This window comes from Neolamprologus brichardi, chromosome 12, assembly GCF_056152115.1.
Source record: "Neolamprologus brichardi isolate AB-2024 chromosome 12, ASM5615211v1, whole genome shotgun sequence".
Classification (NCBI taxonomy): Eukaryota; Metazoa; Chordata; class Actinopteri; order Cichliformes; family Cichlidae; genus Neolamprologus; species Neolamprologus brichardi.
Window position 1 is genome coordinate 15,513,220 of NC_142115.1, and position 16,942 is coordinate 15,530,161.

Here is a 16,942-nt window from a genome sequence, read left to right on the forward strand (position 1 = left end):
TTTTATTTTGTACCTCTTAAATTTGATATATATAATTCTAGGTTATTAATAATATACCTTGGGCATAATGAAACATTACCTTGACCAAACATAATAAGGGAGGCTAATGGGTTTTGGGTTTTGCTACACAATGATGACTCATTCCATACAAAAAAAAAAATCAACCAAATTTTACATAAAAATGATCACATCTTGCCTCATAAAGATCAACTGTTTTTTTTTTTCTCTCTATTGAATTAGTTATGCTATCTTTAACAATGGTACCCTGGGTGTTCTCATATTTGCCTACATTTTTTTGCTCTTCTGGATGTAGTTCATAAGAAGGGAGAACTGTTTGTTTATTTACCAAATGAACTAGTTGTGGTCATATGGTTAGACTATGGTTGAAGTACATTCTTCTTAAATGTCTGTGAAGGTTCTCAGTCATCCAGGTCATCGTAGTCAAAGGAGCTTGCAAAGAAAAGCGTCTGGACTTCTTTAAGTTACTTGAAGACGTTTCACCTCTCATCCGAGAGGCTTCTTCAGTTCTAAGGTCAAATGGTGGAGAGTCCCAGATATAACCCTAGTGGGAGTGTCCCCCCACAGAGGGACAAAAGGACCCCCTGATGATCCTCTAATCGCCTGAGCCAAGGTGTGGAACTGGGTGTGGGTCCCAATCAGCCAGAGTTTCGGGTGAGTTCATTGTGAAACCTGGCCCCACCTTATCATGCGAATTCCTGAGGTCAGATGGCCCAGGGTGTGAGTGGGCGTTAAGGCGTCTGGGAAGGGATCTCAAAACTGGATTATAGATGGCAGAGAGTTGGTGTCGTAAACCACCGCCTCTGTTCAAAGATGGTCGCTCACAGTGGACATAGATGGCTTCTTTCACTCCTCTTTCAAACCATCTGTCCTCTCTGTCCAAAATGTGAACATTTTCGCTTTTCTTTGCAAGCTTTTCTTTGCAAGCTCCTTTGACTACGATGACCTGGATGACTGAGAACCTTCACAGACATATTGCCGTACATTTTGGGAGGAACACCCTTCAACTGGTGCGGGAGTATGAAAGGGAATCAAGGAAACTAGCGGATTATAGGAACCATCTCCGTTTCAACCTAAGATGCAGACAAACCAGAGTTGTTCCCAAGAGCCTGCGCCTTGGATCCACTGTCAGGGGATACAGAGCAGACTTGATTCTACAGAGAGCGCAAAATCACCTTTTAAGTGAAAGGATAAGACAGGTCCATTTCACTATAGATGCCCTCCAGATCAAGATCAGCCAGACTCTGCAGGAACTGGAAACACTTCTACCCTCTCCAATCTTAGAAGAGGTTCAGCGGGCCCAACACTCGAAAGGAAAAGAAAGACAACGCAGGAAATTTCACACCTTGCTTTCAAAAACACACACTCCTCATTCTGAATCTGAACCTACACAACCCATAGAAGAAAACACACCTGAAGACAGTAAGGAGAAATGGGTTAAGAACTTTTCAGACAGGAATCTCACTGAACCTGAAAAGAGAGTATTAGCCAAAGGTCTCAATTTTGCCATTTCTCCACAACAGTTGCCCATAGTGGACCTCATCACAGCCACAGAATCTGCCATTCGGATTAATAAATTATCACAGACAGAAGCAGAGCAAATCAGGATGAAAGTCTCAGCAACCCTCTCCAGTGCCAAAGTCCCTCCGTCCAACCTCACAATACAGGAAAAGAAGGCCGTCGCTTCCCTGAGCAAAGACCACAACATCACTGTTTTACCAGCGGATAAGGGAAGATGCACCGTGGTCCTAAACACTACAGATTACCATACAAAGATCACTACTCTCCTCAGTGACAACAATACCTACGAAGCCTTAAAGCGAGACCCCACAAGCAGCTACAAAAAGAAAGTTATAGCTTGCCTTCAAGACTTGGAAAAGGACAAAATCATTGACCGCCTTACTTATCACCGCCTTTACCCAGGGGATGCCATACCCTGCATTTACGGACTTCCAAAAATCCACAAGGAAGCTGTCCCACTCAGACCCATAGTCAGTAGCATAAACTCAGCCACTTATAACATTGCAAAACACCTTGCTACCATCCTTGCTCCTCTCGTGGGGAACACCCCACACCACATCAAGAACTCCACCGACTTCACGGACAAGGTCCAGAAACTTACCCTGGATCCAGATGAAACCATAGTGTCCTTTGATGTAGTCTCTCTCTTCACGTGCATACCCACCACGGAGGCAGTGGAGACTGTCAGAAAACGACTACAAGAAGACAACTCCTTGGAGGACAGGACCAACTTCACACCCGATCAGATTTGCACACTGTTAGACCTCTGCCTCACCACCACATATTTCAAATACAACGAAGGCTATTACAGACAAAAACATGGCTGTGCCATGGGCTCCCCCGTGTCACCTATTGTAGCCAACCTTTACATGGAGGAAGTGGAAAGGAAGGCTCTTGGCTCTTTCAAAGGAAGAGTACCCAGCCACTGGTACAGATATGTAGACGACACCTGGGTCAAAATCAAGACACAAGAAGTGGAATCCTTCACTGCGCACATTAACGCTGTGGATAAAAACATCAAGTTCACCAGGGAAGACACAAAGGATGACTGTTTGCCTTTCCTGGACTGCGCTGTGCACATTGAAGAGAATGGCAACCTCAACATCGAAGTTTACCGGAAGCCCACACACACGGACCAGTACCTCCTGTTTGACTCCCATCACCCTCTGGAACACAAACTTGGAGTAATTAGGACCCTACACCACCGGGCAGAACATGTTCCCTCTAAGCCTGAAGGGAAAAAGAAGGAACACACACATGTAAAGGAAGCACTAAAAACGTGCGGCTATCCTAAATGGGCGTTCTTAAAGTCAGCAAAGAAGCACAGAAAAGAAGATCAGACACCAGCGAGGAAGGATAAGAAGGACAGGCGCAACAACATTGTCATCCCCTATGTAGCCGGTGTATCAGAGAAACTCAGGAGGGTTTTCTCCAAGCATGACATCCCGGTATACTTCAGACCCAGCAACACACTCAGACAAAAACTGGTTCACCCGAAAGACAAAACGCCAAAACACAGACTTAACAATGTGGTGTATGCCATACAGTGCAGCGAGGAATGCCCAGACCTCTACATTGGAGAGACCAAACAGCCACTTCACAAGCGCATGGCACAACACAGAAGAGCCACCTCCACAGGACAAGACTCAGCGGTCCATCTGCATCTTAAGGATAAAGGACACTCTTTCGAGGATGCCAATGTTCACATTTTGGACAGAGAGGACAGATGGTTTGAAAGAGGAGTGAAAGAAGCCATCTATGTCCACTGTGAGCGACCATCTTTGAACAGAGGCGGTGGTTTACGACACCAACTCTCTGCCATCTATAATCCAGTTTTGAGATCCCTTCCCAGACGCCTTAACGCCCACTCACACCCTGGGCCATCTGACCTCAGGAATTCGCATGATAAGGTGGGGCCAGGTTTCACAATGAACTCACCCGAAACTCTGGCTGATTGGGACCCACACCCAGTTCCACACCTTGGCTCAGGCGATTAGAGGATCATCAGGGGGTCCTTTTGTCCCTCTGTGGGGGGACACTCCCACTAGGGTTATATCTGGGACTCTCCACCATTTGACCTTAGAACTGAAGAAGCCTCTCGGATGAGAGGTGAAACGTCTTCAAGTAACTTAAAGAAGTCCAGACGCTTTTCTTTGCAAGCTCCTTTGACATTCTTCTTAAATGTAGGTCCTCCAATGCTTAGTGTGCAAAATAGATTTCTTTTCATCGGTTAGTGGACTGATTGTTGGTAAAAGAAATAAATACGTTATTATATCTAAGAAATACCTTGGTCATCTACAGAAATGTCCAATTTGGGGATTGCACGCTGTCTTAAATTTCATTTCATTTCTATTTAAACTCCAATCACATTCTTACACAACATGTTGACTTTATGCATTCATGAATTTTTAAAAATACTTTTTGTTTTGGTTATTTATATATTTAACTTAAATACATTGCTGTTACCTTATTTCATTGGGAATTTTAAACTGTAAATCTGTAAAAAAAAAAAATTGCAAAAATTGCAAAAAAAAATGCAATTGCCGGAGGCACCGGTAGAGTGCGGTGTTACAGGGAGATACCGGATGTGAGCACACAAACTTCAAGAGGAGGAGGAGGCGCTAACGTAGTAGTTTGTTTTATATGAAAACAAAAGTGATTGTAGAATATGTGGTAAGAAGCGGTATGTAACAGTAATTCAATGATCCGTACTAAAGTGTATTCGTATACAGGTACAGATGTGAAAACTGTTTGAGAGCGAGACTTCGCTTTTGTTTTGAAAGCACGCGCCTTTCGGTGCTAGCTACTTGCGTGCTCGTTGATGATGTGTTTAGCCTTTTTTGTTTTATTGTAAACTTCATCGCCTAAAGGCGCCGCGTGTGTTATTTCGGTGTACACAGGTGACCTGAGGTGTGTGTTTACCCGGGCACGATGACTACTCAGAGAGTGCTTCCTCAGAGCAAAGAGACTCTACTGCAAAACTACAACAAGAGGCTCAAAGATGACATCCGCTCCATTATGGACAACTTCACAGAAATAATCAAGACAGCAAAGGTAACAGACATACTGTCACCTCACTCTTTGTGTATTTTCGTGTTTTTACTACAATCAGAGCTGCTCACAACTCATTTCGTGCCTTGTTACTCGCATTTGAACATCATAATGTGGCAAAGACAACCTGCTGAAGTTCAAAGCGAGCACCAACGAGCGCCAGTTCTCTGTGTGAAGGTGCAGTGTTAATGCTTGAAGAATGGCCAGAATATTTTAGGCTAATAGGAAGGCACTGGTAATTAAAATAACCAGTCCCTACAGTCGAGGTATGCAGAAGAGCTACAGCTACAGCAGCAGAAAGTCGCACTGGACGGAACTGCTGTCAGCTAAGAGCAGGAAACTGAGGCTACAGTTTGTACATATTCACCAAAACTGGACAACAGACAACATTTGCAACCAACATTTGCTGGTCGGACTCTCGATTTCTGCCATGACATTTGGATGGTAGGGTCAGAAGTTGGTGTAAACAACATGAAAGCATGGATCCATCCTGGTGCTGGTGGTGTAATGGTGTGGAGAATATTTTTTCTTTCCACACTTTATGTCCCTTAGTTCCAGCTTAGTGTTGTTTAAATGTCACTTATTGGTTTCAAATTGGTTTACATTGATTAAGTGGACCAAATACAACACGCCATTATGACGAGTATAATATTCTACCACTTATCTCTTTGTCCAGATTGAGGATGAGACACAGGTATCCCGACCTACTCAGGCAGAGCAGGACCATTATGAGATGCATGTCAGAGCAGCCAACATTGTAAGTACTGCAGAAAACGCCTGACAACACACTCATATACAACATATTCAGGGCTTTATTGTTATTTATTTCTGTTACCTGTGGGGAAGAAAAAATCCAAAGCTGGTTACATCTGGTTCCAAGAAAGACTCCTTTGATTGAAAGGTTAACATATTATCCATGTAATTTATCATATTACTGTAAACATGTTGATGCGTGCACTAGTTCTGTTCTTTTAGCTTTCTGTCGAAGAGTCAGATCTGGGGCTGCACTTTACTGTTGCAGTATCCTTTGTATTGAAATGTTGTAGTTTGTATGTAACTGACAGACGCATTACAGCCCTGTGAATGAATCGGTTTCTACACTTAGCGAAAAATCTTTTCTGTGCAGAAATTGAAATTTTAACAAGTCATCGCTATGATCATTTCCAAACCTGCTTCCCCTCTTCTATGTTTCTGTGCCAGGTACGTGCTGGCGAGTCCCTCATGAAGCTGGTCTCTGACCTGAAGCAGTTCCTAATTCTGAACGACTTTCCCTCCGTGAATGACGCCATCAGCCTGCAGAACCAGCAGCTCCGCTCGCTACAGGAAGAGTGCGACAAGAAGCTCATGTCACTCCGTGACGAGATTGCCATCGACCTGTATGAGCTAGAGGAAGAATATTACTCCTCCAGGTATAAATAGGCTCATACTTGCCCCATCCCTCATCCCATTGCGCCTCTGTCGTCCCATTCCCGGTACCGCTGTTTCACATTTCACCATTTACACTGAGCCCTGGGAAGGGCTTGTGACAGTGTCTAAACTGAGCTTTTCATCAAAATTGTTATAGGTCTTTGTAATGAACCTCATCTCACCACAAGCGCCTTTACATTGTTACTATTTAGTGCGTGCCTTGACCTTTTTAAAAGAAATCATTATAAGAGATGATTAGAGGGAGGTCATGCCCTTAAATATCAGCACTTTGGAACCAAAAACAACAGATTTAATGATTTTACTTCTAATGGTTGGTGCTAGATCAAATCAACTAGAAGAGACACTATAGTCTGCTGTGATTGGTTGTTTCATGGATAGGTGACTGATGAAGCTCTAGGAAAAGATCTTGTTCATATTTTCATTGTCCCTTGTGATTAGTAGGCGATTGGTTATCACCAGTCTGATTTAAAAACTACCCAATCACAGCAGAGCAACTAGTCACTGCCTAGGAACTAGTCTGCAGGGTCCGCTGGCCTAGAGAGATGTTTACCCAACATTATCTGGTACACAGGAGAGATTCAGAATTTATAAATCTTAGTATTGAGAACTCCTTGTTCATTTATAGTAATAGAAAAAATGAAAAGAATGAACAAAGTTTATTAAAAATCTATCATTTAAAGCACTTGATTTGCTGTTGTATCCATGGATGAATTGTTGAAATTTGCTGCGTACTACAAAGAACACGTATATATAGATTTATAGATATTTTTTTCTGTGTGTAAAAGTATCATTTTAATCATTTTAAGATTATTTATATGTAGTATTTAAATCAAATAAAGTTGTGATGGCCTTTTGTGTTACATTTTAAGGATGGACTGTGCAGTTAAACACACACGTTTGCTGGTATTTATTTAGAGTTTCCACAATAGATGTTTTTCATTCCGTCCCTAAAATCTAAAAGGTGTAACCTTAACATCAGTGTCAGCCACAGTCGCACGGTGCAGTTGTACATGTTTACCAGTTTTTGCCCGCTGTTCCAAGAGACCCAGGATGATTAAGAAATAAAGTAGAGACAAAATGTTGAAGTAGTTTGTCTTGTTTTCTGTGATCAAGTGTTAAGTGTCACTGAGCTCTGTTTGCATCATGCCAAATTGGGGTCTACCATGCTCGGTGCACTTGCTCTGCTTTTCTGATCCATCAGCACTTGTTCTCACCCTTCTGCTGAGCTTAATCAACAGTCATCCCTCTAAATAGTAACACATGAATAAATTGCTGTTTTATGTGTAAGTTGTTTCTGGTGCTTCTGCATAACCTCTGTGCTTCTATCAAATGTGCTTTCACGTGCTACTCTCAGAGTTGGTTGTGCTTGTTTCTGACCTGCTGCTCTCGTCTGCTCCTCTCTTTCTGTGCTGCACTGATTCTTTGCCTCCTGCTGGTTTCTGCTCTGCAAAGCTACAGTCAGTGGGACAGCACTGACCTGCCTCTGTGCGAGGCCTACCGCCGTCGAGACAGTTGGGCCTCCGCGAACAGCAGCAACAGTTCTACGCACGGGGAGCGCGAGGACATGGACGGGCCTCCATCTCAGGAGACCAACCCCCAGCACCACCTTAACGGACACGGGACCGCCTCCGTAGAGAAACCGTGAGGAGGAAAGCAGACCTGTCGGTTTGCTTTTGCCCAGTTTGGATCAGTTTGTTTCAGTTATAGCTTGTGAATCGTTGTTTGACTTGCTACTTTTTTGTATCAAGGACTTTAAAACTGGACTTAAACTTAGCAATGAATGGTTTCTTTTGGATTAACACATCACAAAAACAAGAGACTGTTGTATTAAACCACCTAAAATGCTTGTGTTGAGTGGTAGGCTCTTAAGTGCAACTGCTGCTTTCCAAGATCTGCATCAAGCCTAGTTACAAACTAGAAGATATATTTGATAAAGAACTTCACTGTAAAAAGTCTAGACTTGAATCACGTTCAGTAAAACTAAAAGAAAATGAAAACAACTTAAAACTCACCTTTGAAACTCAAGTACTTTTTTATATTCCTGTGTTAGACTTTGCATTAAATGTATTTTTTTTTTTTTAAGAATGGCATTGGTTTACTTTTGTCTGTTTAATTTAACTGCACATCAGATTAAATCAAATATTACAATATTTTTGGTTCTTTTTTTATTTATTTTTCTGAAATCTTTAAACACAAATCTACAGCTAAACATTTAACAGTGGACACTTAAAAAGGGAAAAGTCACTGATTTAAAAAAAAAAAAAAAAAAAAAAACCTGACCAGTTTAAGACCAGAATCTGCATCCTTCACGTATTCCTGTCTTTTAAACGTAAGACAATCCTGAGCAAAATCATCTGAGACATTAACAACTGTACTGTATACAGACAAATAGCAGGAGCTATATACAATAATTACACGGTGTGGCCCTGATGTTAGAGCTATGCCATCAAAAGCCGTTTGGGATCCTCAAATGATTTATGGTCCAATCTTGAGTTAAAAATGTTTTTATATATATCCACATCAATATCGTCGATTCATCTTCTTGAACTTCTCATAGTGGTAGTCATCTGTAGCCTTCTCATTGTTTGGACGTTTGCGGTAGTTTGGTGGTGACGGAGCTGTGGATGAACAAATAAGTTAGAAATCAGATTAAAGGTTTCAAAAAGATTTAGAATAAATCCCCACACAGACACACAAGCAAATGGGGGATGCCATTGAAAGTAAATTAAATGCAATGATTGTAATACAGTTTGTATCTAGCTTGGATAAAAAGAAGAAAATCCTGAAACTGTGAAATATTATTTTTGGAAATGCACAAGTGACAGTGACTTAAAACAAGAGTTTCACATTCTGAAAGGTCCGGCCCACAGGACAGTTTTCCACTTCAACTTAGACTTCATTAAATTTTGAGTTGGCAATGTTTTTGAAGTGTTTGAGTCTATGCAGTCATTCCCACTACAGATTCATGCCTGTTTTTAATTTACTGCTTCATGAGGGTCTCAAGGTCACAGCCTTCTCCCTTCGTGTGCAGAGATTTCTCTTGATTCTGTGAAATTATTATCATTATGAGTAGAGATGGCACGATACCACTTTTTAATGTCTGATACAGATTCCGATATCATAAATTTGGATATCTGCCGATACCGATATGAATCCAATATAGCATATTTTGTAATCAATAAAACTGTTTTTTATAAATATCTTGCTGCATTTTGTATAAGTTTATACTCAAGTTTTAAAAAAGAGACTGAAGCTATTCTGTTATACCTGTATACAAAAAATGCACTCCACCCAAAACATTTTATAGTTCAGCAACACTGATCAATCTAATAAATTTAAACCTACACCATCCTCCCTATTCTGGTATTTTAAAGAGTACTTACCTACCTAACTAATAGGGTTGCCAACTCCCAGCAAAAATATTAGGGAACCACTCCCGCCCTTAATCAATGTAATCAACTTTAATTTAATGCAAGTGTAAAACAAATGCACAATAATCAATTATTTTTCTACAATAGTTAAATAGATTCAACATCTTTCTTCAACAGAATTGCAGACTGCACAGATGGTACCTTCCCAAAGGAAAAAGTACTATAGCTTACTAGGGTATATATTAGACTTATTAGTTACTATATACAATAATGGATTTCTATACATTTAATCAGGTGACCACTTTTGTTGTAAGATTCAGATAATTATTTATTCAAAGTTTTTAAATGACATAATAAAGAAAAATATTTCTTTGCGCCCCCCTTTCCTTGTTAATGCCCAACCTGGCCCCCGACAGGTCTCGCAGACAATAGCCGCTCTATCACATGACACATACTGCTCCGACGCACCGAGCTTGGGTTACGCCAAGTAGCGCGTTTTGTGAGGTGATTTTGTGATACTTTGGATCAGATTACATTTTTTATTTTTCTCCGATATCTGATCCAGTAATTTAGGTCAGTATCGGACCGATACGTAATATCGGATCGGTCCATCTCTAATTATGAGATGATAAAATTTCCAAATTGCTAAGATAATTTTCAGAAAACTTGACTTCTGACCTTGATCTCAAAGTCACAAAGCCGAGTGTCCATACTGCCCGCTCGCCGGGGTGATTCCACCCACCCATTTTCTTTTGTTTATCCAACTGTTACAGAACTATTTCTGTGTACTGAGCAGTGAGCGTATCTGTAGTCTCTTACCCTCTGGACCTGGTTTCTCTGTGTCGCCCACACGCAGCGGTCTTGCTTTGGGTTCTTCTTTGTGTCTGTGGTGTCTCTGCGGTGCATTTGCATCCTCATGATAGACTGAAAGAAAAAGTCATCTTGATCAGCATAATCCGCTTTAATTTAGGTTTTGGAATATCTCGCTCTCTTCAGATTACTTACATCGATTGTGTTGGACATAGTTAACAGCGATGTTCGTGGGTACAAATGATGTGCCGTGGTCTTTTTTCTTGTTTCTTTGTTCTGCCAAAAGCTTTGCTTTTGCCTCCTCTGTCTGGATAATGTTCTTTATCTTTGCACTAGGAAAGAAATTACATACACAAGTTGCATTAGTAAAGCTACAAGCTACAAGTAAAAAGCAGCATTCGTTCGTGCCATATCTCATGCAAAAATGCAGTTTTAGTCAAAAGACTCCTCTTGCTGAGTCTAAAATAAGTGTAGATGATTACTAGAATATTCTCGGTACATACTCAATGCCAAGATCAACTTCAGGGATGCCACTCAGCATCTGATTAGACAACATCTCCTCTGTCTTCTTGGCAGAATTGACTCGGATGTTCTCGGGCAGCTCGTACAGGTGGTCCTCTGGATTCTTCACTTTAACTTTATGCTCCTCAGCCTCCACCAGGCCCTTCTTCTTTTTTAGTTCCGTCTCAATATATTTCATCCTGTGAGGATAAATTTATGATAAAACCATGTTGTAAACAAGTGTGAGGGTATCTCGAATTGTGTCCTAAATGCTGGGGATTTGAAATGTCTCTTCTAATTAATCTGTGCTATATCTAACTAAAGTGGAGGGAAAAGAATCAGACATTGGGACAACAACAAAAAAAAAAGCACACATACATATCCGCATCCTCGTCTCTTCTGTTTGTCTCGGCTGAAAAAGACGTCCCCAGGTTGAGGTCTGTCTCATCTTCTGTCCTGAATACATAACATGAAATGATGACATATCAATGCACAGCGTAGAGCAATTATGCTAAAAATAGTTGAAAACTCACTTACATGTCTCTATTCCTGTCTTTCACTTTCTTCATGTCAACAATTCCCCCAGTCTTCAGTTTAAATGGGTCATTCTGTGAGGAATAATCAAAATAATTTTAATAGACATAAGTTCAAAAAACAAAACACCTTGGTTAATGAAGCTATATTACAATTTTATATATATATATATATATATATATATATATATATATATATATATATATATATTACAAAACTGACTACCTACCTCAATTTCAGCCTCTGGTGGAAGTTTTTCTCCAACCAACAAGGCGGTCACACTAAATAAAAGAAATATAAAAAAAACTGTGATTCGGTATTTAACTGCTCAAAACACAGAATGTAAAGTAACTGGATGAAACGTGTTCGTGGTTTGATTTATTCACGTTACCTGATTCCGGTCTGTCGTTTGCGCAGACTCTGTAGCTCTTTAGCCTCTTCTACCTTATGTCTAAACATCCATGAAACACAAACGATTGCAAACACATTACCTGGGCAGCTTACATGAAATGCGACAACAAACTATCTGCGTTTAGCGATTAGCATTAGCATACATAGCATTACTCTAAACGGCTTTTTTTTTTTTATTCCTGTGGTTAAACGGATGGCTCTACCTGACTTCTTCGGTGGTCTCATCCTCCTCCACATCAGACGAGTCCCTTCTCCTTCTAAAATTTTTGCCACACGGCATTTTTTTAGATACAACACAAAATTATTTCAGAGTTTTCTAGAAGCTGGACTTGAGTGTAGCTGCTGCTAGGATAAGAGGGGGGACGAACAAATGTACAATAATAGTGCGTCACGTCCCCTTATTTACCGCGCCACTTCCGTTGTGTTTAGATAACCATAACAAACATGGCGACTTACAGGCAGGTCGGCAGATTGTTGGGTAATTCCGCAAGACTTTCTCGTCTGTAAGTTGTTTTGTATTTATCTATATCTGCATTGTTTTCTGTTTTTGCTTTATTTCATGTGTGCATGAATGTGTCGGTATGTTAAGCATCAGGGTCAGGCAGGCTAACGGTAGCACGCTGGCTAAAAGGCGCAGTGACGCAGACAGTCAGCTACAGCGCAGGGAGGTGTGGGGATGTTTTACTGCTTTAAACGTCTCCACCATACAGCCGCTTATTAACACTTTAAAGTCGTCAGTATCAACCACAACAAACCTTTGCAAACTTAAAAAAAAGTTTTTTGTTTTTGTTTCATAAGTGCTAAAACTTTAGACCGATTCTAATCTGCTTTTTCTGGATTATCCTGAGTTGTACACAGGGATACCGTTACTCTCGACAGTTCATATCTATAAGTTATTATAGTTAACAAAAAATATAACGGGTTTTAGTATCGCTTAGCTTGGTTTAAAAACACATTTAAACTGCCTTATCAGGCTTTCATAGATATATTTATTTACACCTAAGAAGTTTATAACTGCACTGATTTTACTAAATCTTGCCTCCGACATATGCCCTTAATTCAATAAGTGATAAAAAAAAAAAACAACAACAATCTGCACTCACTCTGTAAACTAACTCAAACTAAACTGGATTAAAACATCAAAACAAAATATAAATAACAATTAATTACAAAAGGCAAAACTAAAATAACTTTCCATAAGAGACAATGTCTCACAATTACTCTGTTTCTGCTGGTGTTTCTACGGTCTTATACACTCAGACACGTCATTACAAACGTCTTTCTAGTACTGGGTTGGACCCCCTTTGCCTTAAGAACTGCCTCAATTCTTCATGACGTGACCAAAATGGTTGAGGAGGTAAGGCAATGTGAAGTTCACTTGGTAAAATTTAGGCCTTTTTGTTTGTTTGTTTGTTTTTTGCCTTGTGAATTTCCTGTGCTACCATGATAAATTAAGTATCCCATGAAGCCTGTTTTCTCCTTCTTCTGGAACCATTTGAATTATGTCTTTAACAAAAACGGAAATAGTTACTGTCATTTAAAGAGCACTTGTAAATAAAGGGTTAAAGAAGCAAGCCATTATAACCAATTTCACAAAGGGATGTACATGGTGAGCGGCATGTCATTCCACGTATTCCCAATTTATCCTCAGATGGAAATAAGGGGCTCAAAGTATACTAAGAAAAAAATCTGCATGATTGCTACACTACCTGAAGCCTAAACCATTGATACAAGGCAGGATGGAGCCATGACAAATCTGACCGTACTGTCCAAACATCGCAGCAGAAATTGAAATTCATCCCGAATGTACAGATCAACTGTAATCTTTTTCTTTTCTTTTTGTTTATATGTATTAAAGAAAAAATTTTAATAAAAAGAAATTGTTTAAAAAAAAAAAAAGAAATTGAAATTCACGAGACCAGGCATTGATTTTGCAGTGCTCCATTTTCCAGTTTTTGGTTAAACCTGTGTAAATAGTATCCTGTTTATTGTTCTTAGCAGACAGGAGTGCCACACAGTGTGGTCTTCTGCTGCTGTAGCCCATCTGTTTCAAGCTTCAATGTGTCTTGCATTTGGATAAGCTCTTCTGTTGTAATAAGTTGTTATTTGCGTTTGAATTTGTATCAAGTTCATTCTCATTTGACCTCTGACCTTAACAATGTGCTTTAGCGGAGAGAACCATTGTTCACCAGATATTTTCTCTCTTTATGACAATTTTCTTTAAACACTGAAGATGGTTGTTTGGGAAAATCCCAGCAGATCAGCAGGTTCAGGCAAATCTAACACCAAATAAAAGTAACAGACAGATTTCTGCTGTTGTCCACTTTCCTTACATATCATATACAGTGCCATTTTTGCCTGTAATTGTACAGTGTATGTCTGTGTTTTCTATTTTGTAATTCAAAGGTCTTATAAAAAAATACATTTTTAGTTATCAGTGAAATTATACAGACAGTTTGGATACAGACAGATCTTTCTCCTTGGCTAAAGTAAGACAAATACTGATTGCACAGTGTAACATTTTAAGCTCTGCATGACCCCTTTGGTTGTTTTACATGTTGCCTTATGCAACAATTTGTAATACTCCTGCTACAAATTATTAGTTGTACAAACACTGTGCACCAAATCATTTTAGTGGATTAATCTCACCACACCTTCATGTTTTGAAATCATTACTTCACCGCTCCAGAGAGGAAGGCATTAGATGAAGTAGGCTGGCACGGATGCTTGACATTTTGATTTCTAACACCATTCATTTATCAGTGTGAGCTGCATTGTATTAAATTTCTTAATCTGCTGCATTTTTCAGTCTTGCTGTCAGTGGGTTTCAGAGCACTGGATTACACTTGCCTTCACATACCACAGGAGTTTCAAACAGATGGCCCTCAAACCCCATCTGGATTGTTCCTGGTTTGTATTCATAATAATCACATGTGTAACATTGAATGTGTTAATACTGGAGTGATTGTCTTGAACCCAATAGATGCAGCTGCTGTTTGAGCAGGACACGTGACATTAGCCTTGCAGTTCAATAAAGTAAAGAGTTGCTGCACAAAATAAGGACACCGTCTAATGAAAAAAGGTGATTTATGTTGCATTCTTCTTCTTTGTTTTTTTTCTCTTCCCAGGAAGGACCATGTTTGTGCAGACGCAGGACACACCAAATCCAAACAGCATGAAGTTCCTGCCTGGCCGGACAGTTCTTGAAACGGGAACTATGAATTTTGCGGGCCCTCGTGAGGCACACTGCTCACCTCTAGCCAGGTATGTGAGATTACTGGTCTGAGAGAAATGCCTAATGTCAAACAGTCATCTTAGCATAGCAGATGTAGGTAGATGAGTTTTAATACATGCGGTCAGTGCGCTGGACAGTGCACACGACAGGTGAATAACTGACTGGGTGGAGTGGATGGAGATGAGTGTCAGGGGTGATTTGTGACAGAAGAAAAGCAGCAAGAGTGAATGAGACATTTTACTAGATAGTAGTGAGACCTGCTATGATGTATAATTTGGAGACAGTGACCCTGACAAAAAACAAACAAACAAAAAAATAGAGATGACACAGTTGAAGATGCTAAATTTTTTATTTAGAGTGATCAGGATGGACAGGATCAGAATGAGCATGTCAGAGGGACAATGTGAAAAAAGGTGTAACCTCTGCTAAGCACAGAAACAGTAGACCTCTCTTCTCACAGCCCAGCACGCTGCTGATTCAGATCCTCAGTGTAAAGCTTTTACCTCTACTTGATCTTTATGACACTGTGGTGCAACAATTTTGAACAGAAATATTATTTTCTAATTCTATTTCCCATTAAAATATTATGTTAATAAATGTGACTGATACCTGCACACAATTTGCATGTCGATATGTGTGTATTTATTTGTTACAAACATTGCACAATCTTCTGTATTAAGTGTAAGATGAATCTTTAAGTGTGGCGTAATAAAACCTCAGTGATTGTCTTCAGGCAGCTTTTTAGGATCGATGGAGTCAAGAGTGTGTTCCTGGGCCCTGACTTTATTACCATCACAAAGGTAAACTCATGCCCAGTTTGTAAGAATTGGCACTGGCACAGCTTGGCATACCTCAACTAAGAATAGGTTGGTTTCTCATCCTTCTTTGTTTAGGCTGACCCAAATTTGGAATGGAAGGTAATTAAGCCTGATGTGTTTGCTACCATTATGGACTTTTTTACCTCCGGGCTTCCTGTTGTAAACGAGGACAGCCAGCCAAGCCCAGATACAGGTATGGTTTTTCAAACAGCTGTGGCCTACCCATTATCAAAACATCGACTTAGACAGAAATAACAAGCTGCTTTGAATGCTGAGGAACAACAATCTCTGCCTCTCCTTTCAGCACCGTCAGATGACGACGACGAGGTAGTTGCTATGATTAAAGAACTACTAGAGACTCGAATAAGGTAACTACTCATGAAGGTGCACTATGGCCTCAGGGCCTGTTGCTTCCTATGCTTTTTGGGTTTTTTGCCTAATACAAGTCAATGTTCTCACTCCGTCAGGCCAACTGTGCAAGAGGACGGAGGAGATGTTATATACCGCGGATTTGAAGATGGCATTGTTAAACTGAAGCTGCAGGGCTCTTGCACCAGTTGCCCCAGTTCAATTGTGACTTTGAAGAGTGGCATCCAAAACATGCTACAGTTTTATGTACCTGAGGTTGAATCGGTGGAACAGGTTTGTTGTCTTTCTCTCATTTGATTTTAGGACTCAGGAATTTTTAAGATGTTAATCCTGACATCTTGATTTATATTTCATGTTCAACACTTGAGCTGTAAAGAGCTTTTATGCGTGTCTTCCAGGTGAAGGAGGAGGAGGAGGCTGCTCAAGTCTGAACCACTGAAATCATACACATTCCTGTCTCTACCAGCTACCGACTTTAATGCAAGCAATAGTTGCAATAAAATGTGTTTGATAGCACAGCTGTGTGAAAGAAACAATCACCATTATCAATTCAGATGTAATCTCGTATGTGTTGTTTCCCAGCTGTTTGTTTTTTTTGTACAGTGACAGTATTTAACAAGAATAGCCCAGTCACAGGAACAGCTGACTGGAATAATTTATCACTCCACATCTGTCAAGCAAGAAAAGCAGCCTTTTAGGTTTAAAATCTGTATACCGTATGTGTATAAATAAAGTTTGTTATAATATTTTGTGACCATTTGTCTGCTTTGTTGTACATAAGTGTTCCAACTAGTGGCCTAGTTGAAGATGCTCAGATTTCCATTGACAATGACCAATATGGACAGGACTAGAAATGAGTACGTCAGGGGGACAGC

The 16,942-nt window shown here is 40.1% G+C and overlaps 3 protein-coding genes across 7 annotated transcripts; 2 read left to right on the forward strand and 1 right to left on the reverse strand.

Moving 5' to 3' along the window:
• The first annotated feature begins 4,110 nt into the window (after window positions 1–4,110).
• Window positions 4,111–8,240, forward strand: med22 (mediator complex subunit 22). Of its 5 annotated transcripts, none has more exons than XM_006784020.3 (5): window positions 4,111–4,165; window positions 4,440–4,593; window positions 5,267–5,347; window positions 5,791–5,999; window positions 7,471–8,240. In XM_006784020.3, the coding sequence occupies exons 2-5, from the start codon at window positions 4,471–4,473 to the stop codon at window positions 7,661–7,663; spliced, it is 606 nt and encodes a 201-aa protein (XP_006784083.2). In that variant the 5' UTR covers window positions 4,111–4,165; window positions 4,440–4,470; the 3' UTR covers window positions 7,664–8,240. The 5 variants fall into 5 exon arrangements, with proteins under 5 accessions (XP_006784083.2, XP_035760939.2, XP_035760940.2 ...); XM_035905046.2 differs by having other exon boundaries at window positions 4,120–4,212; XM_035905047.2 differs by having other exon boundaries at window positions 4,121–4,222; window positions 7,477–8,239.
• Window positions 8,152–12,033, reverse strand: c12h9orf78 (chromosome 12 C9orf78 homolog). Its single transcript, XM_006784023.3, has 9 exons — window positions 11,849–12,033; window positions 11,626–11,685; window positions 11,464–11,515; window positions 11,238–11,308; window positions 11,079–11,156; window positions 10,703–10,900; window positions 10,395–10,531; window positions 10,209–10,313; window positions 8,152–8,636 (listed from the first exon to the last, which is right to left on the reverse strand). Exons 1-9 carry the CDS (start codon window positions 11,923–11,925, stop codon window positions 8,539–8,541), a joined length of 876 nt encoding a protein of 291 aa, XP_006784086.2. The 5' UTR covers window positions 11,926–12,033; the 3' UTR covers window positions 8,152–8,538.
• A 6-nt stretch (window positions 12,034–12,039) lies between these two features.
• Window positions 12,040–16,813, forward strand: nfu1 (NFU1 iron-sulfur cluster scaffold homolog (S. cerevisiae)). Its single transcript, XM_006784022.3, has 8 exons — window positions 12,040–12,148; window positions 14,455–14,555; window positions 14,774–14,909; window positions 15,614–15,680; window positions 15,774–15,891; window positions 16,003–16,066; window positions 16,166–16,340; window positions 16,466–16,813. The coding sequence occupies exons 1-8, from the start codon at window positions 12,090–12,092 to the stop codon at window positions 16,496–16,498; spliced, it is 753 nt and encodes a 250-aa protein (XP_006784085.1). The 5' UTR covers window positions 12,040–12,089; the 3' UTR covers window positions 16,499–16,813.
• The last annotated feature ends 129 nt before the right edge of the window (window positions 16,814–16,942 follow it).

Excerpts from the sequence above, each read along its gene's own strand:
- med22 (XM_006784020.3), top strand. The coding sequence starts at position 4,471 with ATGACTACTCAGAGAGTGCTTCCTCAGAGCAAAGAGACTCTACTGCAA. Across the intron at positions 5,348-5,790 it reads ATGTCAGAGCAGCCAACATT|GTACGTGCTGGCGAGTCCCT; the intron begins GTAAGTACTGCA and ends TTTCTGTGCCAG. Across the intron at positions 6,000-7,470 it reads GAAGAATATTACTCCTCCAG|CTACAGTCAGTGGGACAGCA; the intron begins GTATAAATAGGC and ends TGCTCTGCAAAG.
- c12h9orf78 (XM_006784023.3), bottom strand. The coding sequence starts at position 11,925 with ATGCCGTGTGGCAAAAATTTTAGAAGGAGAAGGGACTCGTCTGATGTG. Across the intron at positions 10,532-10,702 it reads GAAGTTGATCTTGGCATTGA|TGCAAAGATAAAGAACATTA; the intron begins GTATGTACCGAG and ends TTTCTTTCCTAG. Across the intron at positions 8,637-10,208 it reads AGAGAAACCAGGTCCAGAGG|CTCCGTCACCACCAAACTAC; the intron begins GTAAGAGACTAC and ends GTTCATCCACAG.
- nfu1 (XM_006784022.3), top strand. The coding sequence starts at position 12,090 with ATGGCGACTTACAGGCAGGTCGGCAGATTGTTGGGTAATTCCGCAAGA. Across the intron at positions 14,910-15,613 it reads CACTGCTCACCTCTAGCCAG|GCAGCTTTTTAGGATCGATG; the intron begins GTATGTGAGATT and ends GATTGTCTTCAG. Across the intron at positions 16,067-16,165 it reads CTACTAGAGACTCGAATAAG|GCCAACTGTGCAAGAGGACG; the intron begins GTAACTACTCAT and ends TCACTCCGTCAG.